Source organism: Triturus cristatus, chromosome 12, assembly GCF_964204655.1.
Source record: "Triturus cristatus chromosome 12, aTriCri1.1, whole genome shotgun sequence".
Classification (NCBI taxonomy): domain Eukaryota; kingdom Metazoa; phylum Chordata; class Amphibia; order Caudata; family Salamandridae; genus Triturus; species Triturus cristatus.
The window spans coordinates 560,935,206-560,960,928 of record NC_140595.1 but is presented as its reverse complement, the minus strand read 5'-3'; the positions used below and the strand labels follow the sequence as shown (position 1 = coordinate 560,960,928).

General features: G+C 46.0%; 1 protein-coding gene across 4 annotated transcripts in view; it reads right to left on the bottom strand.

Annotated features, from left to right (window-relative positions):
* Positions 1 to 25,723, bottom strand: part of RPGRIP1L (RPGRIP1 like) — a 673,080-nt gene that overhangs the window by 553,063 nt on the left and 94,294 nt on the right. For all 4 annotated transcript variants that reach the window (XM_085639033.1, XM_085639032.1, XM_085639035.1 and 1 more), the window contains exons 5-6: positions 19,325 to 19,430; positions 3,267 to 3,410 (exon numbers count right to left, since the gene is read on the bottom strand). In XM_085639033.1, the coding sequence (XP_085495159.1) occupies positions 3,267 to 3,410; positions 19,325 to 19,430 (250 nt within the window). The remainder of the gene's footprint in view (positions 1 to 3,266; positions 3,411 to 19,324; positions 19,431 to 25,723) is intronic.

Below are 25,723 nucleotides of genomic sequence, written 5' to 3'. Positions count from 1 at the left end.
CATCACTGGCAGGATAGGAGGGAAGAGCTGGACCCAGCCCCACATACAATGAAATAGGCTCTGTCCTGCCTCCACACAAAGGTCCGCATACCCCCTATAGTTAGTCTGGAACCAGGTCCAGGAAGGCAGTACATCTGTGAACTTCAAATGCATGCGTCCAAAAGCTTCTCCCCACTTCAAAGGCACAACGGGGTATAAATACTGGACCTCAGACAGCAACTCTTCAGTACACTTCTGGACCTGTGGATAATCTGTAAGGGGGGACTGCTGTGCTGATGAAAGGAGTGCCACTCGGCTGGGCTGCTACAATGAATGACTGCTGTGCTGACCTGGTGACCTGTTGCCTGGGTGAGAAGGACTGGATCTGCTTCTTTTGATCCCAGAGTGACTCCAAGTGTTAGCTGTCTGGCCTCCTCATCTGAAGCCTCAAGAATACAATAGGCTTCCAACCACCTTGCACCTGCACCTGGGCTCTTCCTAATGCGAATCTACCCTACCAAGTGGTGCCACCCCGGTGCTGGACTCTTGTATGTGGGCTTAAGGTGCTCTGTCAGTCTCCGTGGATCAAGCGGATTTGACACATCTCCTCTGCTGCATGGTGCAAACCTGAGTAGAACAGACTCATCGTCCCTGCTGTGTGGATTGGATCTAGGGCAAAGACCTGCATCACCTTCGCAGCCACATCAGAACCGCCCCTGCATGACGCATCCTCAGCACAGGCCTTCACATCCCTCGCCACCGGCAGCCTTAACGACAGACTACAGATCGCAGGTCGTCAGATCCGACACATTGCCCCGACTGGGCGCTCCTCCTTGAAAACCAGACTACACATAGCAAGCCTGCCGACAGGATCCTCGACGACACAGGCTCTCGCATTGCAGCCTTGCTCTATCTCAAAACCAACATATTGCTTTGGCTGCCTGACACATCTTCAACGCAGATCCGCACAACGCTTTACAAACCCGGATTTAAAGTACTCTCTTCAGAGGGCCTAACTGAGTCCCTGTAGCAGCCCACGCTCGATCATGATTTGCTGAAACTTGTGAGTTTGTCCCGGTACGGCGCGACAACTTATTCACAGTTGGTGCTTTGTACTTTTGAGATATTTTCACAAAAATCTTTAAAATTGCATATCTTCAGTTCTACTGATTGGATTTTTGTCATTTCGCTCTTGTTTTATTTATTTAAGAAAGTTCTATTTTTCTACTTTGGTGAGGGGTCCTTTTTGTGTGGCATTTTCCCTTTATAAAGTGTTGCACAAATACTTTACACATTGCCTCTAAGTTAAGCCTGACTGCTCTGTGCCAAGCTACCAGAGGTTTGAGCGAAGGTTAATTTAGGGTTGGCTTGTGCTTCACCCGGACAGGGACTATAGTTGCTGCTATACCAGGGCTCACACCCTAGTCAACTAACAACCCAATTTCTTGTAAACAGTATCCGGCACAGAATGGTGCGTGGAGCTCATCAAGCTCCATCTGTTTACCAACAAGTACTACTGTGCTATAAAGTCTCACAACTTATAAAAGATCCATAAGCATAGACAATTTACTCCATTCATCCAAACTTCCCTCTATCCATCAACCTTCTTTTCATACCTTCTTCATCCCTTTGTGTTCTTTTGTTTCATGTTCTCCCCAACCCCAGAGCTCCATGATACTCTTCTCTTAAACTGAATTTATGAGCTTCTATTCGGAGACCTGTATCTCAGCTTACAGTCAAAAATATTGTAAACATCAATTTAAATATATTACGTAAGAGAACTGTCCAGTGACAACTATCCCTGCTCACGATGCTAAAGCGGGAATTCATGACACCCCTGTTATTAACTGTTTTGTCCCAAGGCACAGTCTCCTGTAATCCTTGCCATGGAAGTTGTAGAGGGACACATACACTTTAATTTCCTATGGATAAGTAAACTGCAGTGCCTACTGAGGCTGGGACAGAGGGAAGACACTAGTTTGTGTCTTTCATGGCCCATGCTGCCTGGCTGTAGGAAGTGTTGGTGCTTTTTTACAGATGTTACTGTCAAGCAGGATTTCTCCCATGAATATCAAACATTAGCATCTTACACATATCAGAATGAATAGCAATGTTACTTAATAACAGACTGCAAGGAAGCTTGCTCAAAGGAGGATACATTTATAACACTGTACAGATTTGCACATTGTCTATCTTTACAAAAGGGTGCTGCACCTGTGCAGGGGGTCGGCTGCGCAGCAAATCTTTCTCATACATATATACGGTATATAAGATTCGGGAGCATGCCAAGTGCACATATGTGAGTGGGATGAATGGCTGCTACTCTAACTGGAATCAGATATGAAGGCAAGCAGGAGACAGCAGACCTCGACTTTCAACAATGCAGTGATTTATTACAAGGTAGCAGCTCACTGTGGATGCTTGTTTTTCTAGCTGGCAAGACGTCTTAGTGAGTTGACAGTCACTGCTGACATGAAGAAAGTTACTTACCTGTAACTGAAGTTCTCCAGTGTTGGTATCTTTCATAGATTCACATGCTTGAATCATCCCCATCATGAAGGTGACGATTCTAGCATGTGAATCTATGAAAGATCTAATACTGCAAAACTGATGCAATCTACAACTACCATCAATGCCGACGTACATTTCATCCTCTGACTACCACCTATTTGGGCACTCACATCTATTATTTACATTGCTTAGAAATGGCAGAATTGAGGTATGAAACACTATAAACCAAGTTATTACTGGTAATAACATCTCCACACAATGGAATAAACAGATAAAAAAAAAGGTCACAGCCCTTGGTCTTAACATTTATTGTCAAATTAGTCTGGCATGCCTAGAGATGGGTCTACATTAATTCACAAGGGTCTCCGAAGAAGCCCCTGTGCGAACGGAATCTTATATTAACATAATCTGAGCACCAGTTCTCACCCCCCTTAACGGCCCCTTGGGGCAAGTACCATGGTCAATAGTGGTGAAGGGTGCCCAACAAACTGCATTAGTTAATTTTTGCATATTGTACAGGGGTGTATAAAAAAGTGGATCTGTACAAGTCAATGTAGCTCACAAAGTCTTGACAGAACACATACTACACAAAAGTTTATGTATGGTGTTTAATATCACACCTAACTAATGGGTTTTCACTCAGTCTTTAAGCCAAACCAACAACAAGGAGGTATGCTAAGAAGAACTTGGGACCTGCCGAAGCAACATGTATTCTATGCAGCTAGATGCATAAAGAATACTCATGAAATCTGTTCACTGTGTTTTTTCAACTATACCTCTGATCTGCAGCCTGCTGCTCTCGGATCTGAAGCAGGGAGTCTTCATATTCCTTTTCCATCTTCTTCATTTGATTTCTCTGTAGTTCTGCTGCCAGTTTCAGCTCCTCTATGTGTGCCTGGAGTGTCTCAATGACATTCTCTCTGAAAACCAAACACAGAAACGGTTTAACAAAGCACCCTCTTACAGGAAGTAACATGCCTAGTAGTTAGTACACTTGTAACCACGAAGTCAAGTACAGTTGCAAGTCAAACATGATATTTCTAGATTAAGAACATCATAACATTTGTACCAACAATAAAATAAAAGCAAAAAAAAAAACCTATAAACAATAACTAGAAAACTAGATCCATGGAATGAATTTGCTATGAATCGCCTGACTTCTAGAACATAGTGGTGGTTCCTTGAATACAGACCGATCCTTCTCATCTCCTAATCAATCTTTAACAGGAACTGACAAAGCCAAACAGTCCGTCTTTTAACAGAGAAAAGTTTTAGTGAGTGGTTGTGTTGTATCGTTTAGCCATTTTGTGTTGTGAAGACTGTAGTGACACTTGTTGGCAGCCTCATTACAATGGTGAGGAGTTGATTCACAGGGAGAACTCTCCAGAACCCTCCTAAACTGACACAACCTACATTTACAGAAGTGCAAAAAGCAACCATTACTTTTGAACAGGGATGCTAGAACACTATTCCCTATGGCTGTTATACTTTAAAGGGGTGAAAGCAACATAACTAGCAAGCTTCCTATACTTTTAAAAGAAAGAACTAGGACTTTTTGGCAGGGCTGCTGTGCCTTCAGCAGGAAGCAACAATAAGTTTTTGGTAGGGCTGCTATGCTTTTAATAGTACAGTAGTGCCATTTGTTCACACTCAACTAAGTCCAAGATTGTAAAGGACAATGAGCCTGAATTGACTTTTGACACACCTGAGAAGGTGCAGTTCACCTTTATATAGTATACATGCTCCACGCCTCAATATCTTTCCTATACCTAACAAATGAGTGGTGCTGCATACTTCAAACAAGCCTGTAAGAATATTTTGTATGGAGGTGGGGTGTGCGACTCAGAGGCATGCAAAATAGCGTTGTGGCTGCACACACTATTAGCTTAGCCCCAAAAACATTGCATTATAGTATCCATCCATAACAATGCATTCAGGGCCAGCCAGAGGCATATCAATGTGTTGGGGTCAGGTGCCTTTAATTGGAATTGGCAAAAGATACGAAGGATAAAATACCCCCTTTCATACATTATTAGGATACTGCAAGTCACCAAGAAGATCCGTAGCCAAACAGAAGTTCGAGGCTCAAGATGGAGCTCTTTTATAAGGTCAGAGATCTACGTGGTGTATTGTGGTATATCCTTTTTACATACACCAACATTTTATTCATTATAATATACGGTCACCCCATATTCAATGTCCGTTAAATCCTTGGTTTCTTGATCTTTCTAGTGATAAATATTTCGGTTGCAGATTACTAATATTTGTAGAATCTACTCTATGAAAGTAAACATATCTGTTATTCGCTTGTAAAATCTTGCAAATGAATATCCTCAAGCAGTTTAAAGTAAGCAAATATCAAAGTTACTTTTGTTTTTAGGATGTGTGGGTGACATGCAGAAAAAAGCTTGCTCTCTTGCCTTGAACTTAAAATAAACATTTTATCATAAACTACGAAGGACCTTAGATTCTCAATACAGAAAATTCTGACGAAAATGGTCTAAAAAGATAGTCCTTATAATTGTGTAGGGGGCAGCTGAGTGTTTTTTTCCTTTCACATTGTTTTGTGATTCTGTCAGCAGCACTGTGATGTAACAACTTAGCTGTAATAAAAGATTGCTTCCTCATGACCTATGGGTAACACAATTTCACTGTCCTCGGTGGCAGCCTGATCCTCACAGCGCTCTTGATACCATCATCCCCTTCTGGTATACAGGGTTGTCGCAACACTATCAGCCAAGGCACTGGCCTTCACCGCACAGGAGTTCGTACCACAGCGGCCCCTCCATACGAGGTCACCGCTACGGTTCCGCACAGATTTCAGCCCTCGTTATCTGGCAGTATCTGCCATGGCAGCCCTTCCTGCAAACGGGGTCACCGCAATGATGTTGCAAAGGCTATACTCTCCCCGGAATTTCACTCTGCTCATGACTATCTTCACGGCGGCCCTCTTCTAGCGTATGGGGGTCACCAACTTGAATCTTCTCATGTACAACGACCCGATTGGTGCAGCAGATGCCTCCTCACATCGGAAGTCCACTCAACAGCGTTCCAAACTGGACTTTGCTCCCTCCGATGTTCTCCTCTTCCTCACAGGTCACAGTGGTGGCAGGCAGGCGCTGTTGCTCCAGGCTCCAGAGCAGGTGGTCTTGGTCTCCCTGGGTGATGTCCCCTCACCCAGCAACAAGACTACCAGGCTTTAGACTCCAGTCCTGGTCACAGGCAGAAGTCTTGAAGAGCATCCCCTCCTCACACAGCCTGTCTGGCTGCTTGGCAGATGACAATTTTTGGGATCTCTACCTCGCCTACCTATAGTCAATTTCTAGACACCAAGGTGCCGATTACGATCCGGTAAAAACTGTGTACGAACCGTCGGTCGGAGCGAATTCCCCGTCCGACTCGTACCCGGTCGTAAAACTTTACAAACATGGAATTACGATTCGCACGGAAACACCATTTCCGTACGAATCGTAAAAAACACCGACCGACGAAAATATACATACGAATGTGATCCGGGAGTGCTGCGACGTGACGTCGGGACGCTTTCAGGCAGCGTTTCACGACCCAGGAATTACGATTCGAACCGACAGCAGTCCGGACGGCAATATTTTCACGGCACCCAAAAAGTGCCGCAAAAGCGAAGTACGGCGCGAAATGACCAGAGTAGGTGGCCCGGTACGCGCCGACCCCCCCCAGCCCCCGTAGGTACGCGCCGACCCCCCCCAGCCCCCGTAGGTACACGCCGAACCCCCCCAGCCCCCGTAGGTACGCGCCGACCTCCCCCCAGCCCCCGTAGGTACGCGCCGACCCCCCCCCAGCCCCCGTAGGTACGCGCCGACCCCCCCTGTGTGTACACCCGTGTACGTGTCGAACCCCCCCGTGTACGTTCGAGTCGTACCCCCACCCGTGTACGTTCGAGTCGTACCCCCACCCGTGTATGTACGGTGCGTACCCCCCGTGTACGTTCGAGTCATACCCCCACCCGTGTACGTTCGAGTCGTACCCCCACCCGTGTATGTACGGTGCGTACCCCCCCGTGTACGTTCGAGTCGAACCCACCCGTGTACGTACGGTGCGTACCCCCCCGTGTACGTTCGAGTCCAACCCCCCCGTGTACGTTCGAGTCGTACCCCCACCCGTGTACGTTCGAGTCGTACCCCCACCCGTGTATGTACGGTGCGTACCCCCCGTGTACGTTCGAGTCATACCCCCACCCGTGTACGTTCGAGTCGTACCCCCACCCGTGTATGTACGGTGCGTACCCCCCCGTGTACGTTCGAGTCGAACCCACCCGTGTACGTACGGTGCGTACCCCCCCGTGTACGTTCGAGTCCAACCCCCCCCGTGTACGTTCGAGTCGTACCCCCACCCGTGTACGTTCGAGTCGTACCCCCACCCGTGTATGTACGGTGCGTACCCCCCCGTGTACGTTCGAGTCGTACCCCCACCCGTGTACGTTCGAGTCGTACCCCCACCCGTGTATGTACGGTGCGTACCCCCCCGTGTACGTTCGAGTCGAACCCACCCGTGTACGTTCGAGTCGTACCCCCACCCGTGTATGTACGGTGCGTACCCCCCCGTGTACGTTCGAGTCGAACCCCCCGTGTACGTTCGAGTCGTACCCCCACCCGTGTACGCGCTGGGGGTACGCACCGTACATACACGGGTGGGGGTACGACTCGAACGTACACGGGGGGGTTCGACTCGAACGTACACGGGGGGGTACGACTCGAACGTACACGGGGGGGTTCGACTCGAACGTACACGGGGGGGGTTCGACTCGAACGTACACGGGGGGGTTCGACTCGAACATACACGGGGGGGGTACGACTCGAACGTACACGGGGGGTTCGACTCGAACGTACACGGGGGGGTACGACTCGAACGTACACGGGGGGTTCGACTCGAACGTACACGGGGGGGGTTCGACTCGAACGTACACGGGGGGGTTCGACTCGAACGTACACGGGGGGGTTCGACACGTACACGGGTGTACACACAGGGGGGGTCGGCGCGTACCTACGGGGGCTGGGGGGGGTCGGCGCGTACCTACGGGGGCTGGGGGGGGGGTCGGCGCGTACCTACGGGGGCTGGGGGGGGTACGGCACGTACCGGGCACCTGTTTGGACGTCTCCATGGTTGTAATGGGAGTTCGGTGCGGACGGTCTTTTAACCATACGGTTGTACATTCGGACGCCCGGGATGGATCATGATTCCTCGGTCGGACTTCACCTTTCACGTTTGTACGGTGATTCGTACGGGGACGTGTCGGACACATTTTCCGACCCGAGGACGTGAGGGGAATGATTCCCAATGCGGTTCGTATGGACTTTTTACCATGCGAATCGTGATTGCCAGTTCGTACGGCACTTGTACGATTCGTATGGTAAAAAGACCGGATACGAGTCGCACGGGGATATTTTTTACCGGATCGTGATCGGCACCCAAATGTGTGTTAGGGGTGGGTTTTATGTTCGGGTTCTGATTCTTTTGAAGTACATACTTCTCCGCCTCCCTCCTCCTTTTGAAAAGCCATCTGTTACAACAAGAAAGACTCTGAAGCCGATAGTCCCTCAACAAAGGCCATGAGAGTGACTAGAGTTCACACCTGGATATCAGCCACACTGATATGTGCATCAAAAGATTAATCCCTGGCTACTCTTTATGATTCCCTCATCAAACCCCATCTCGTTCCCGAGATGTGTCCTGTCCCTTTCCTTGTGATCTCTCAATGAATAAAAGAGCACCCTTTCAAGTGTATGGGGGAGCCTTGCTCTCCCTGCTCCAGTGTGTCTCACCCAGCTCACAGGAATGCAGTAATATACATATCAGTCTGGGGGATTCCGGTGTCTCCTCATGTCTTTATCAGGCATGCATGGGCTACCCAATAGAACCCAGGGTCCTTCATGAACTGTGTCATTACAGGCACATTTGCACTCATTGTATCTACCTACACACTTCCATGTATTGTGCCACTCCAGGCGAGCGAGAATGATACCGCCACAGCCATAGCACGGATTGAATACGTACTAAATCAACTAAGGAGTGAGCGCTGATGCTTCGTTTTTCGTCAGTGTCACCACTAAAAGAAGAAGATCAGTTCTTCTCCCCCGAAATCATAATCAAGATTAGTTTGGAAGTAGGAGCCAACAATATCCTAAGAAGTCTAATTATCCTACAACTCTTCAAATACATTGAATGTATGGCCTGATTTCCATTCTTGAAAAAAAAAAAAAAAAGTTTGGATGTAAATTCTTCATCCGCGACATCTTTTCGCATACTGGATCCTATATGGACGAATGTATGTTCCATACTGTCCCCAGAAATACAGTCCTGATGAGACCCGGTATTTAAAAGTGGGTCGAAACGCCGTCGACAACAAAAATAAGAGACAGCCTTGACTGAATCACTGTATATTGTATATAAACTGTCCTTATATATTTTTTCCAATAACCTTGTATATTTTTGCTTTCTTCTGTTTGGTCACAATGCAAAAGGTTATGGTGTTTTCACTGGGGATCACTTTGCACTGCGAATGTAAGAAAGAAAAGGTAGCTTGTATATATAAATGTTTTATATGTGATTTAAAAAGTGTTTATTAAATAAAGTCCTCTGTTGAGGCTTGAAAAAAAATTTTTGAAAGAAAATTGGTCTTATGAGGGCCTATCGTTATTATTATTGATTTAGTCTTACTTTATTCCTTTTTGTTCATGGCTTACATATGTGAGATTGACTCATAAGCAACCATTGTTGTTGTATGAAATAGATGAACAATTTCAAATGAGTTCCTTGTGAATGTTGTTTGTAGTACTTTGTACTTACCCGGTTCACAGGGACATAAGGGTTGCTCTTGTGTTTTATAATACACATACTTTCAGTGCATACATTCCCTCTGTGTTCACTGCTCAGTATTGTAGCCTTTATGTATTGTGCCGCTTGCAAGCACACATACAGCAAGCACACACATTCATCATGTGCGCTGCACAACACTACAACCTTCATGTATTGCACTTCTCGCGGGTTCACAAACACCCAGTACATGCATTCACCATGCATGCACTGCACAGTACTACATCTCTCATGTAATGTACTCTTCGCAGGTATACATATAACCAGTACATGCACCCACCATGCGAGCACTGCTCTATCCCTGAAAAGAACTCTTCCCAGGCACACATACAACCAGTGCAGAATCACAACTCCAACACTACGCAGCACTTTACATACAACTGATGTAGGCCAAGGGTCGAGTTTAGCACACAGCTGTGGAACGTTAAAAAGGTGAGTGAGACTGTAGGCCTCTCTCCAGTGGCATAAGTTAACAAGCATTTACAATGCAATGGTCTCGGCATTGGTAAAGTTAGAGCTATTGGCATTGCTCATGATATTATTTTTGTTTATGTTTTTTGTTTTTAAAACATTTAAAGAAACGGCATTGTCATGAGCAATGCCAATAGCTCTAACTTTAACAATGCCGAGACCGTTGCATTGTAAATGCTTGTTATATTACTGCTGGCAACCTTGCCTGATGCACCTTGTTGATCGCTTGTAGTAATCCTGAATATGATGGCCACTAGTGTAATCTTGTCTGATATGGTCACTATTACAACACTAACAATATTAGTAGCTCTCAATGAGTTTCACTGCACACAAGTAGCTCTTGCTACAGAAAAGGTAGGGGACCACAGACCTCCAAATTTAACAAACCACCGCCAGCTAAGCATTATCTTCAGGGGTCAACAGGTGGCCTGAGTGTGAGAGGAAGCAGCTTGGGCTGCTGCCACCACGAAAAGAGTAGCACTTAACCGAATACATCACCCCTTGTATATGAATCTAAACATCATTCCCGCTGCATAAACCTACCGCTCACACCTGTACATGATTCAACAATTCCCCCCAGTACATAAATCCATCCCTTACCTTTCTGTGAAACCACACATCACCTCTTGAATATCAATCCACATACATCACCCCTCTTGCATTAAGCCTACGCATGAATCAACAACTCATCCTGGTGCGTCATTCATGTATCACCCCTGTGCATGAACAACACTCCATGACATGAATCCCTCACACCACTCACATACACGAATCAACAACACAAACACACATTCCCGGTTCAAGAGTTCACCTCTATGAAGGAGTCAATGTTTCACCCATTTACAGGAATCCAGACATGACCTCTCTGCATGCACCCATCACTTCTTTCCGTGTTTTTCTAGCCACACATAATTGCTGGTGCTACTAGCTGTGCCTGCAGTTCCTTGGAATTGTGTGAGGCACTCTCATGCAGTAACACGGGTCTATATATTGGGAAGAGGAGCTGGCTAACGGCTAGGGCGGTCGACCTCGAATCTGGGGAACTGGGTTCGAGTCTCAGCAATGACGCTGAACATCCTGTGATTCTGGGCAAATCACTTAATCTCTCCGTGCCTAACGAAAATGAATGTGTCTTCATGTAATGCAACTGGTGCTATGTAAATCGCTCTGATACCCGATTCGGGTCAAGTTTGTACTAAATAAAACTGTGTAAAATAAAAAAATAACATATATATATACACACAAACTGCTGGCTGCAAGGTATGCAGGTAAGAAAAAATAAAATGACAGCTCTAAACATACCTGAACCAACAGGGTCTTGTTCCTGGCAAACATCTCTCTGGGCTGGTGTATTTTCTCTCCCTTTGGCGGTCAGGAAGTTGTACACTGCTCATTAGTTAAGCCAAATATTAACTTTACTTTAGGAGGCAGTGGCAGGAAGGTAGGACCAAAGAAAGCACACATTTTCTTCCAAATCTGAACCCTGTATCACAGTTGCTAGAGGGCATCTTACCAGGCCATTCAGGCGACAAGGAGAGGGACTGGTACCAAGAGGTCAAGATACTCACTGTATATGAGTTTCCCTCTATAAGAGGCACTTTCGGCCAAGATCGCAGGGTGGTTGGAGACATCCAACAGAACACAGTAAGGGGCTATGGAAGCTGAAGGACAATAGCAGGCAGAGACCGGCTGGTAAAGAGCAGATGCACATTCACCCAACCTGTGCCTGCAAAGCTCTGGGGCAGGGCCTCATGGACAGTGTGCATCAACAGTGGCACGTACACAGGAGCATGGCAAAGATGACAACGAGTACCTGGACACACACCTCCACCTTGGGAGGAACTCACCGTCCTCGAGAGGACATCGTTTACCCTGTGGCACGCAGCGAACAAGTAACATGCTACAAACAACAGCACAAAGGGGAAGGCCCAGCTGAGGAGGGACGGGGTGGATGTTACATGGAAGTGACTTACACACCCTTTCTCTACCAGGGCTACAGACAAAAAGGTCATTGATGCTGGGTCCATGTTCAAGTACCGCCAACATTCAGTTACCACATAGCCTGGTAGGGGGGGGAGGTAGCACCATTGACTATAATTAGGGTCGTAGACGTTAAGACAGCCCTAAAACAACACAACACACAAAAAGGAACAGCTCCCGTGACTCACTGTTTCCCAAGCAAGCTGGATGACAACACAGAGTACGACAGAAAAAAAATCAAACGAGGGCAGGGCAGGATAGTAGCGTCACCATACCAGGACATTCAGCCACACTGTGTACCCATCACTCACCCCTGCACATGAATCCACCACAAGGCCCATTATAAAAACTAACCACTGACTCCTGAACATGAACCATGAACCATCCTCCAGTGCTTAGGTTCAGTATCTGGAGATGGGTGACCTCATAAACACAATATACGCTTGCATTCACCTCCCTCAAATAAACACTAACACACGCCCTCGAACCCACCACTCAACCCTAGTGATGAATTCAACGCTACACCCCATACATAAGTTTACCTTCTACCACCATACGTTGACCCACTCACTTCTGTGTATGGTTTTACCACTCACCCCTATATGTGGATTCATCAAAGAACCTATATATGAAGCATCACTTTCACGCTTGATTGAACCAAACGCTCACCACTGAATAGAGCCCCCCCCCAACCACTCTTCTGGAATGTGGATCCCCCAGACACTACTGCACTCGCTCACCAATGTGCTCGATGCACCAGTAAAAGTGTAATACGAATCCACGCACATAACTCTCCAAGCTCGCGCCTCTATATGAATGCACCTTTAACCTGCCCCTCATGCAAGAGAGATTGAACGTATAATACCACTGGTAAAAAGAAGTACTATGCAAATGGTAGGAAGTGCTATTCAAACGGTAGTAATCAGTATGCACATACCCTAACCTATGTGTAGGATTCTACCACTGACCCCCTACACTCTAATCTACACATTATGCAACCAGCGCTTGCCTTAAAAAGAAACTGCACCAGAACATGTTAACATATGGTAATCAGAAAGGAGATATGTTTTTCTTTACAGGATGATATGGTATTACACCCAGCCTAAGGGTGGTGGTCTATGGAGCGGATGCTTCTGACATGTCAACAAACGCATGCACGGTTCCTCGTGCTCCGACTATTGGAAAGCCAAATTAAGACGGTTTTGGGTCGAGCCTCCTCTGAAAAGGTAAAATAAAACACCACAAACACACACACCCCTTCCCCCGTGTAGCTGTCCCTGTCCAAGACTGAATGATCAATATTAAGGTAACTGTAAGAGACTCCCTGCAAAACAACAGTAAGCCCTTGAAAAACACAGACAATCTACAAGTGTCCCGGTGGAGCGGAGTATCCCCGCCTCGGGTTATATGTGTTTATCATCGCATTATTGTGTCTTCGACGTTCCTCTCTAGGCCGCATTTCACCGGCAAAGTGCGATTCCATCACCTGAATCACTTTTAAACTATTTGGTGGATTATTGACTTTTAGCAAAATATTTGCGGGGGGGGGGAGGGGGCGATTCGAATGAAAAATAAGCCTCGGGACTGTTTTGATGAAGGATGTCCTGCACCCAGATTTTCCATAAATGCCACGCTCACAACAGGTTTCTGCCCTTCTAGTGCTGCGCCGATGGGTCTATGGTAAACAAAGGCAGTGCAGGGCAGTAACGTCCCGTCGTGCACCACACTCGTGCAAACTCCGGATCTGATAACGAGGAAGAATGCCACCCGACCAGGCTGGGGCAAGAGCGGCACCAGTCGGGAAAATGCACAGACGGGTGTTCTCTGCACGAGACATCCTTTCTCGCAGCACTTTCACTTAAAATACAAAGTTGGCAGTTGGGGCACCAGTGTGTTAGCGACGCAGTACACAGTTGATGGAAATCCAAACAGCTCAATCCTTTTAATTTTTCATAAAAATCCGTTTTAAGTAGGAACTCTGAGCATTGGCACTAACCCACCGACCAAGCCCAACAGAGAGTGATGCTCTGTGGTTGCTGCTCCCCTCTCTCACTCACTCAGCTCTCAGGGGAAAGGCACTTACTGCTGCACTCCACGTCCACGCAGCGCTTCAGGTCCGAGAACCTCCGGTCCACAGAGTCCTTCTTTTTGCCCAGGATGGGGCAGCAGCAGAGCAGGGCGACCAGGAGCAAGAGTAGTCGCCCGGCTGCAGCCATGTTGCCAGCAGCGCTGGCTGGAGCGTATATGTGTGGATGGAGCCGGGTGGCGCGCATGCGCGCCGAGGGGCAGACACGTCAGCAGGAGACAGCAGAGCACAGATCTGTACAAGGAGAATGTGGAAGAAGGAAGGGAACAGCGGGAGGAGGAGGGGAGGGGGCCGGGGCTGCTGCTACATCATCACCGCATTCCAAAGCCATGAAAGGAGATGGGTAGGGGCACATCCTCCCGCAGCCAATGAAGCTAGCGTCTCTTGTCAGCGCAACACCTCCAGAGGGAACAAGCACACCACCGCCTTTCTCCGAGGCAGAGCAGAAATGCCTCGGAGAAAGGCAGCGTCCTTTTCGGATTCGGGGGCGTGTTTTGCTGTTGTCTCCTCCCTGAGACTTCTCGCAAAAAACACGCCCCCCGATCCGAAAAGAACGGGGCCTAATGTGAATGACTGACCTCTTCTCCAATGGCTGGCCAGCATTCAAGAGGCCAGCCAATGGAGAACAGGGGAGAAGAGGGGCGGGTTCAAGCCCCTCTTCTCCAAGTCATTAAATCTCGGAGCGAGACTGCGCAAGCGCAGCCTTCGCAGCCGAGACCTAAAAAGGACTTGTTCACTCCTTCTGATCACTAAAAAGTGTGTGCCACCACCATGCTCATGTTACTTAACGCCTGGTGAAAAAAGTTAAGTTCCCCCACTATGGGCACTCCTCCCAGTCGAACAAGACATAAATCTGTGAGCCATGAGTATGTCATGGCACATGCCTGATCTGTGTTTGCCTACGACAACAACAACAAAAATCAGAATTAGGGATCCAGACAACAGTTGGGCACTCAGGGCAGGAGTACAGGTCCATTACAATGCAGAGGACCTTTCCAACCCAACACTGGGTATACATGAAGTTATAAAAATCCAGTAGAGAACGAGGGCAATGAAATCATGTTATGCATTGCTCCCCGGTGGCTCTTCTACCCCAACCCAGCTGAACAGGGAAAAGGGATTAGGATAGCCTAACATAACTTAAAATTGCATATCGGTGGCTGTTAATAACAACTCTTGGTACCCTTTGGTGGAATACAACCCTGTTTTTGGCAACTACCTCCCAATAATTCTATACATTACAGATGACTAGTGACGACACAAGCAGAATAAGGAAATAAGTGACAGAATTGTATCCATGGATTGCAGGCTTAGTGTAGCTCAGACTACATAGGAGCTTTGTGCTGTATTAAAAAATCTGTATTTTGGATGACTTTGGCAAAAATTAACCAACGTTCAGTAATCCTGATGGTGCAATACATTACACCCTGTTGTACAAGGGTGTCCCATTCATCAGAGAAGCCTCTCTCAGGCCTGAGTCTATGTATATCTGTGAGGTGGGCCGTGTAAGTCACACGTTACGAGCCCTTTACTGCATTTTGCAATAAGTGCCATCCTTTTAAACCCAGCATATTGAACATAGATGTGAGTTATGTGCAACCTATTAAGTTGTAAGGACTGGCAATATGATTCAAAAACTGAAGGAAAGGAAATGGCGCTTTCCGAAAAGGTGCTTCTTCTAGACACTCCAGCAAGACTCCCTTTCAGTGGGTTATGCAGAAATACAAAGGTCACAGTGCACATTAGTTTTAGGGAACATACATGAATGTTAATCAATTTAGCTGTGCTGAAAAACATTAATAGATGGGGGGCATAGGCATCAAGCCTTTTTCTGTTCACAAACGGGCCTTTTCAGATGCATGTACCTTTTGTCATTCACAATTTAGATAACCGCAACTCTTTGCGATTACCTAAAGTGCGAATGCATGTAGGGAATCGCAATTTGCGACTCCCTATTTGCCGATGCATGTAGCCTTTCTTAAATGCGAACTGTGCATTTAGGAGATGCTAATTACCATCAACTTCAAGTTGATGGTAATTTGTGCATGCTTTGAAAAATGCATTTTTCAAAGTGCCATGTAGCGCACACATGCACTTAGGACATGTGTGTGCTTCACATGTGTACAGTTACCTTTTTATGGGGGTTGCCCCTGGAGGATGCCGGCTCTCTGGTCCCTATTTTTCTGGTATCATTGAACCCTCGCTGACTGTGTGTTGTCAAGGGAAGTGGGTGGTGAGAGTGCTTGAAGCTAGCTGGTATGGTCTCTGTGGAAAAATGGTGGTTGGAATGCATTCCCAATAGTTCATTATCTTCCTCTGCTTTCCTTCCTGCAGGTGCCCACTGCCACTTACTTGCACACAAGCCTTTTGTCTGGGCTACTTGGGAGAAGGGGCCCGCGTATACTCCCAAACTCTCAAACCATCACACCACCCAATCTGAAACGAGGTGGCGTTTGTCTCTGATGGAGTCTGTCACCCAAGACATCGCCCATTAGCAGGCAGCATTCACTCCCATGATCAGGCGTTTCACTGTTTAGTGGTGCTGCACTTGTCACATTCTCCTGAAGCAGACTGTTTTCACAACCCCATCAGCCCTCCCTATTTTCTTTATGTCTGCTCTTTCACAAGCATCACCGTTCTGGGAAAATCACCCTGGCTCACTATCCACTGTGCTACTGCATCAAAGGGCAACAGTAGTGTGTGACTGGCAGGTGCCTCTGAGGATTCAGTAAGGCAAGGGTACATCAGTTTATGCGAATAACTTTCATACATACCTTGGACCTTTCCAGCTTCACCCAATCTACCACTATATGATGCATGTCCTCTTCTTGCGGCCATGGAAATGCACGCCTTCAGAGCATTGAGGCTCTGTAGCTGTGAAGCCATGGTTGGAATGGGTCAGAAATGCTTTCTCATCTTCCTGCAGTAGCATAGATCGCACTGTTTATGGCCACAAATGCACATCACCCCATATCACAATACACGTTTATCACATGTTAACACCACCAGCACGGGCACACCAAAGATGCCATTCTTTTTGCACTCCTGCTGCTTGTTTGATAATAGTTCTGCTTGCAAATGAAACCTACGCTGCTGCTGAAATGCTGTACTTGTTCTGAGAGAGTGTGTCTGTGTGTGGATTTTCATAGTGGATGTGAGTGAATGAAAGCCTTTTAAAAGCATGTTTTGTTGACCGGAAAACAGGAAAATGTATACAATATTTACAATTATAAATAAATAAATATTGGGTCTATCAGTGCACATTAAAAACAAGCTGTAATGATTACATCTCTGTGGAGTATTCATGTTTGAGTTGCATACTAACTTTCCAGGTTTTTGATCATTCCTGTTTGTTTTTAATCTTTTGAAAATGTGTATTGTATTGTAGTGTATTGTATTGTAGGTATGTACTGTCTCTTACCACAGACGAGGGGTACTTGTATTAAGTTTTCACTTGTTTCCCTGCTAATAGTGGTAAGCAATACAGTGAAAAATTAAGGAAAACAATGTAAACATTGTGGAAGCTCCCTAATCTTTCAATTTCCATCTTTTTGGAAAAAACGAATTAGTTAGTAGAACCACACTTTAAATTTTGCAAACATGAGTAAGCATCTTCAAAATGGAGGAATTCTGAGATCATTCAGGAATATGTGCCCTACATAGTCTCTGCTTTTCTGTGTTACTTGAAATGAACCAGTCAACTATAAGAAGCTGATGACACATTTGTGCATTTTATTCATAATATGTATTATTGACAGTGTTCTGGACAATTAATCTACACTCAAACCTTCATGTGTATATTGACATTGTGCTAATGCAGTTGAAACAAATCTGCAACGACCTGTTAAAAGTGTTTTCCCTGGCTTATTCTAACTAAGCCTCAGTTAGGCTTTGGCGCCATCTTCTCCAAAATGGACATCACCGTATCATGTTTAACATGCTTATATTCTTCCACACGTAGTCAAGCAAGATGTGGATTTCTTTCAGAATGACACTGTTCTTGAAGAATACCTGCTAAAGGGCCTACTGTAACACTTTTTTCAGCACCTTTCTCTTGCATGTGGCATTACATTCATTCACAATAGTTCACTGTTGTTTATGTAACTAAGGGGTTCATTATGATGGCGGGCGGACATCAGTCCGCCCGCCATCGTAACGGTTTTGGGACCGCCAGACGTGCGGCGGTCCCACCAGTGCAATTAGGATGCGCCTGCCATACTTGTGGGCGCATCCTGGTCTTTTAACATTGCGGACGGTGCTGCTGGCAGCAGCACCGTCTGCAATGTCAAGAGAGCATGCACAGCATTTCCATGCACCACGTGGCAGGCACCACGCAGTGCCTGCCACTTGGTGCATGGAACTGCAGGGGGTACCATGGGTATCCCCCCAGTGTAAACCCCCTCACACCCTCCCACACAGAGGGGGCCCGCAACGGGCCCCCAAAGCCAGTCTCCGCCTGTCTTATTGCGGCGGGATATCCGCCACAAAAAGACAAGCGGAAGGGCATACCGTAATCACTACGACGGTGCCTGCACGGCACTTTCCGTCTGCTGCAAAGCCATTGGATTCCCACCGCTATCCTAATTTGGCGGCGGGAATTTTCAGTACGATGGAGGAAAGACCGCCACAGCCGGCCCGGCGATGGCGGTCCTTCCACCATCATAATGAGCCCCTTAGTTTGTTTTGACAACTCCAGATGACATAAGGTCAGAGGGGCTGGATTAATAACCATATGGGTTAGTGCTAAGGTGGTTGGGTTATATGACTTTTCGAAATTCAGTAAAGCTGATTTGTTGAAAATGTAATTCCTTGCTCACACCATGGTGACTTTGCAGTCCGATTGATTTTCTGTGGCAGAAATGGCTATATAAACCCTTGAATTTGGGGTTTTAAACCTTGTCTCTGGGACACATTACCTTGTGATTCAAAGTTAACAAGGTCTCCGATCCACCAAACTCCTGGGCATGCCTCTGAGCTTTAAATCTTTAGGGGTACAGCAGACCCACAATTTTGAAAGACCTAATGCAAATTATGAAACAAGGATTCACCATCATCACAGTTAAGGTTAGGTGAAAATGCGGGAAAGGGAATTAACAGATTTGCCTGAAGATTCATGACATTTGTTAAGAGAGCAAATGAGCATTGGTTTTCACATCACTGAGGTTCTAGAAGCTGAATTGTGTAAACAGTAGAGTCCATCCTAAAGGGGATGTGCAGTAGCATTTGCCTAGCCTTGATAAAACAAGACAATAACATCAACATATTTTACAGTACAAGACACCAGCAAACTATGAGATGGGGCAATACCTGCGTCACAAATTTGGCTACTTTTAGCGGTAATACCCTCTATATCCTTACAGATGTAATTCAGATGACATTTAAAACATATAACTATACAAAAGGTTTAACATGCTTAAAAAGAAAAGGAGAATAGGCAATATGACATACTTATCCTTGATCTCCACCCTTGCGTCTTCAAGTAAACTGTGTCCATATCGCGGAAGCGCTGACTGAGTTGATTTATTGACCATATCTGGATCTTGCACTCTCATTCCTAACATAATAAAACAAATAATAGGCATAAGAGTATAGGAGGAGAGTCTAATTGAAAGAATACACAAAATAATTGTAAACACTTCAATCTCATAAAGCATCTCCTTACTTTAGAATGAGAGTTTACCCAACAATCATAAGCAACTGTCTAATTAGACAGTTCCTGCTATGAAAGAAATGAGTTTACTCTCAGTCGACCATCTTTTGCAGATTTGTTCATTTTATTCCACAATCTAAATTGGGACCAGTCTGATTTGAAATCTGGTCCAAAGTGGGACCTTGATCAAGGTGGAGCAGCTGCGATACTACTCCTAGACCTAAGTGCAGCATTGCTGGCTAACAGACTCCGGGAAATTGGTATCCTGGGCAAAGCTCTGGATTGGTTGGGGTCCTGCCTGGAGGAGAGGTCCGTCCAGGTTATGGAAGCCAACCTCTTCTCTGATATTAAGCCTCTGCCTTGTGGTGTGCCACAGGGCTCATCCCCAAGTCCCACGTTGTTTAATATCTACATGCGTCCATTGGCGGACATAATTCAGGGATATGGCATCTCCGTGATTTCATACGCTGAAAACACCCAGCTGGTGGTGTCACTTGATTCCAGGACTAATGGGGATTCAAGCCAGCCGGCACCTTGTCTTGAACAAGTGGTTAAATGGATGACAGGGAGCTGTTTGAAATTATACTGTGACAAAATCGAGCTGATGGTCCTCGGTAACGCAGGGGTACCCAGGCCTCTAGTCAGCTGGCCTAGCTGCCTAGTCTAGGTCATTAGGGGCGTTTCTTGATGGAGCAGTTTATTATTCTTATTATCATTCTTTTCTCTTTTTAACGTGAGATATGTCCAATCCTTTTCCTGCAAAAATTCTGCAACATTAATGGTAGTTTCAAGAGCTGTTTGTATCCCTTCTTTTAGAAAACCGTTAGCCATCTCAACTAATCCATTAGATGATGGACTATACAATGCTACCAGAGAGTGCTTGATATAAACTTCTTCATTAAGTCTCCCATTTGCCTAGAGACAAAGTGCATGCCATTGTCAGTAACTATGCAGCAGGGTGATCCTTCCACTTTAAAAATGATTTCAAGAAAAGTGATCACTGTCTAAGAGTTGGCTACCTCTACAAAGGAGTAATACAAAGGAGTAATACAACCACTTTGAGAAGTAATCAATGGCTACTTAAAGATATCTCGTCAGATGGAAGCAGGTTGAATGACCCAGAAAAATCTAAGGCAATCTTTTACCATGCATTGTCTGGAAAGAGAACTGGATATAACGGTTTCTTAGACAACTTCCAATGCTTGCCTAAATCAACACACGGAGGACAAAATCCAACAAAACTAGACACCTTTTTATCTAAACCTGGCCACCAATAAATTTGTTTTATCTTCTTGCAGGTAATTTATACTCCCATATGTCCCTCATGAGCCATACAAATATTTCACTCTCTGAGCCGTGTTGGAGAAACAAATAGACCATTTCTGATGCAAATTCCATTTTCAAATGACAACTCCTCAGCAATTTGAGCAAAACACATCCTTTCTCCACTGAGAAACTTCTCCGATGGCCATTTTCTTTTGACATAATACTCCACTTTACTCAAAACATCATCCTCAGCCATAGCTGCACACTTCTCTACTTGTGTTACAATCCCTTGACAAGCAGATCCAGCATCTATGAGACCCACAAAACACTGCCTGTCACGATCCTCAAGGTAATCACTTTCATAAGGCAGAGGAAGGCGGGACAGATAGTCTACACAAATGTTCTTCCCCCCTTGAATGTACTTAACAACTAGATCATACTACTGTAATTTAGGACAACAAGCGAACCAAAAGTGCAGATGCATCGCCCAAGCTATTCCCGCACAATAAAATAACTAAAAGCTTGAGATCAGTGAAGATTTCACAGGAATTGCCCCAAATATATGTTTTGAATTTCTGCAAAGCCCATACAATAGCCAAGGATTCTCTTTTTCTATAGTGATATAATTGCTTTCAGCACTGGACAGAGATCTAGAAGCTAACGTAATGGTGTTTTCTTGCCCCTCAACCCACTGACCAAAGATTGCTCCAATCACCTAGAGACTAGCGTCAACCGTAATGAATTATTTGCCAGTAGACACAAACGGTTGCAGAGTGGGACCATTCACAACCAATAGTTTAATTTCTTCAAAAACAGCCTTGTCAGAATCACTCCAATCAAATTTTGCACCTTTTTAAAAAAGAGATCTCAGGGGCTGCACAGTAAGTGCATAACCTGGCACGAACCTGGCGTAATACTCGCAGAGCCCGAGAAATGAGCGTAAACTGTCCTTGTCAGAATGAGGGGGGCCATTCTTAATTGCATCTACATTATAAAACTTAGGTTTAATTCCTCTATCCAAAATAAGGTGGCCTAAATATTCAACTTCTTGTACAAGAAGCTTGCACTTGCTGGGCTTTACAGTCCTTCCTCTAGTTTGTAATGTGCTCAAAACCTTGTGCAGCACCTGTACATGTTCTTCTTTACTTTCCGTAAAAATCAAGATACACATGTGGCATATCGCCAAACAGCTCATCCATCAACTTTTGGATGCAAGTTCAAAAGGTAGTCTCAAGTATTTGAATGCACCAAATGGAGTCACAAATGCGGCGAGTGGCTGACTCTTCCAAAAGCTGAATGCGGTGATAAGCTGAATGCAAATCAATGATTGAAAAATACTTAGAACACCCCAATTTTGGCGATCATTTCCTGAATGTGTGGAAGAGTATGACAATCAACCAAGATGTTCTGGTTGAGTGATCTCAAATCCACACATATTCTCCAGTCCTTTTCTTAGTTAGAACAACTGGGGAAACCCATTTGGAAGCATCAATGGGAGCAATAATCCCTACATATTTTAATTTCTACAAAAGCACCTTAATATCTTGCCTAACACTGAGAGGCACAGGTCTCAACTTGTGCACAACCGGTAAGGCATTTCCTTTGAGCTCCATGCTGTGCTCAAAACTCAGTACTGTCTTCACAGCGTCTTTAAACACACTAGGGTATGGCACAATTATTATGTCCATATCGTCACTCTCCAACTCCAAGGATAACAAATCATTATGTGGTTCCCCAGTACAATGGGAGGTGAAATACTTTGTCCCTTTCTATTTCGGTGTGGATGGCACTGAGCTACGCCTATGCTTAAAGACTTTGATAGAAAAGCAGACATTGGAGGTGAGCAAATTTAGAGTATCACTGGTGTTGTAGGGTGCTCTATACATGAGCTGCTTTCCATGTATCCTTGGGAACTACCAGAGTTCTCAGCTTCTTTTTTGCATAATTTATGCATCACTCTATGCCTGAAATGGTATTGTTTTGAATTATGCTGGGTCCTCCCTTGTGTCTGGACAAAGCTGAACCTCCCTAATATATATATCCTTCCAACAGGTCCTTTTCGCAGACCACTGACAGGGCGGCATTGCACAAAATGAATCCCCAGCCAGGTAATTTGTGCATGTATTTCTCAGATTTTCTCCAATTTATTGAGTGAATGCCAAAGTCGAAAGTGCAAAACGATTGAAAAAGTACAGCAGACGGGTTTTGGCGGAAATTCAATAAAAAATTAAAAATGTTAAAAACCATAAAAAGAATGACCAGTCTGATTTGGAGTCATCAGTGTTGTGATGGCATTCCAGACGAGAGGATGCAATACAGGGTTTCACTCTGGAAGCCAAGAAGCTGATAGCAATATGACAAATTGTCTATTAAGACCATGAAAAGGACACAACCTACAACAAGGCCTAATCCTCATCACAACTACACCATGGCTGGAAAATGGCCTTTAACTGAAGGAGCTCCAGGGCAGGAAAATAGCATGGGTGTGGGGGTCATCAGCATCAACAATGCAAACATCCTCATACTGATATCCCTGTAAAACATGGCATTAGGGAGGGTTGGGTGGTAGAACCCATACCTGGTATTCACACTGCAATCCTTGTGGAATCAAGAGAAATCCCCTTGATGCTAGTTGGGAGTAACCTACTGCAAGTCTTCCTTGCACACTAAAGGATGGGAATCCTAGTTTGAGGATGATGGAAGCCACATCCCAATCCCTGGAACTCCTTAAGAACCAGGGAAATGGATAAAGAGGCTCAGACAGCTCGGAATGAAAAGAAGCTATAGTGGCCCATTCACTCCACATCAGGCCATTTAAAAGCTGAGTGGTAGGTACCACCACGCAGTTGTAGCACTGCAGGTGTTTGGCGGACTACTTGTAATGGTCTAGGTGAGGATCCCACAGTCTATCTATATCGTTGCTCCACCCCTATCTTTCATTTGACAGCTGAGAGGCTCCCTCCGCAAAGGGCAAATTAGGTACTGAAAAGATATTACTAAAGGAAGCAATTTGGAAACATTCCAGTCCACATAGGTGTTTCCTGGTGGAAAGAAACAGTAGACTAAAGGAATGAAAGCTGGCAGAGTAGAGACAGTGGATCCAATCATAAAAATATTGCACAAGCTGAAAAGCTAACAATTTTTAGATCAGGAAAGGACCCTTCTGAAATGTAGAAGGCAACAGAACTTGATGATGCCTACTGATGCAGGCAAATGTCAGTGTGTTTGGAGGTTTCCTGACACTACAGGTTTCTGGATATTATACGTATTTACATTTCAAACTAGGTCACTTTTAAACATGAAAATAAAAAGAGACTTTTGTCTGTATGCTGGACACCCTATGGAACTGCTCATGGCGACTGTGCGGCCAAGACAGAGAGATACCTCGTGTACTTGGGCTATGATTTGTGCTGCTCGGCAAATTTCACACAGGCACGTATCACGCGAATGAACTTCTCACTACTTACTGATTGTGAATTTTGTATGCTAGAAAATATGTTTGTAGCCCATGTCGGTGGGCAGAGAGAGGTCTGGTGACGGTGTGAGCGTATACTCTTTGGCAAAGAGTGAGCACCAAAATGGGGGAGGCAAGTGAAGCACAACACCAAAAGCAGGTGGCTCGATGGACTGCACTCTTGGGCCTCGCTAAGGCAGCATGCTAGAATTACACTGAATATTAACCCCTTCGATGCTCATGACGGAGCGGTTCCGTCATGAGCATCGGCTGAGCTTTGCTCATGACGGAACCGCTCCGTCATGAGCACAACCCCTGGGGGAAGCGCTGGCGCTCCCCCCCTGGGGCATCGATCGTGCCCCCACAGAGGGGGATGGCAGCGGAAGAGTTTCCGCTGCCACCCCCGAGCCCCCCCACGCTTCCTGATGACGTCAGCGCGCACAGCGTGCGCCGGCGTCATCAGGAAGCGTTGGACGCGCTGGAATTAATTTCTTCCAGCGCGTCCAATGGGGAGGGTGAGTGTTTTCTTGCGGTGTTGCGGGGGAAGGGGGGCGAATTCCAGTGCCTTGAGGCATCGGGGGAGAGGAAAGAGTATTTCCTCTCCCCTGATGTCTCAATGCTGGGCATTCCTGTCCCACGATCGCGCACAGCGTCGCGATCGTGGAGCAGGGATGCTCCACTAGACGCCAGGGATTTGTATTTCGGCATTTGGGAAGCGACCCCTTGGGCAAGGGTCGCTTCCCTGGGGGATATTTTTTGAACAGACTTTTCTGCCCCCCCTGGGGGCAGATCGGTCCACTTTCGGTCCGTTTCTGCCCCCAGGGGGGGCAGAAAAGCCCACTAGCCACCAGGGATTTATTTATTGTTGTATGGGAAGCGACCCCTTGGGCAAGGGTCGCTTCCCTGGGGGATATTTTTTGCTCAGACTTTTCTGCCCCCCCTGGGGGCAGATCGGTCCACTTTCGGTCCGTTTCTGCCCCCAGGGGGGGGGCAGAAAAGCCCACTAGACACCAGGGATGTCGTTATATTGATATGGGAAGCGACCCCTTGGGCAAGGGTCGCTTCCCTTGGGGAATAATTTTTGCACAGACTTTTCTGCCCCCCCCTGGGGGCAGATAGGTCCACTTTCGGTCCGTTTCTGGCCCGGGGGGGGGCAGAAATGCCCACTAGACACCAGGGAAGTAGTGTAAATAAAAATGGAAGTGACCCCTTTTGCAAGTGTCGCCCCGGGACAGAGTAGCCTTTTTTTTCCTGCTGTTTTCTGCCCCACCTGGCACATAACCCGATTGACCATTTGGGTAGTTACATAGCATGTTGTACTGTTTATTGTTATATTTTTTGTGAATTGCAATAGTAATGTGTTTTTTTTTTACTTTTTTGTTCTAGGTGAAGGCTTTTGCTCTTTTCAGTTTGCCATGTTGTTACTGGTGGTTCTGCTGTTTGTGTAGTTTGGTAAGAGACTCTTTTTTGTACAATG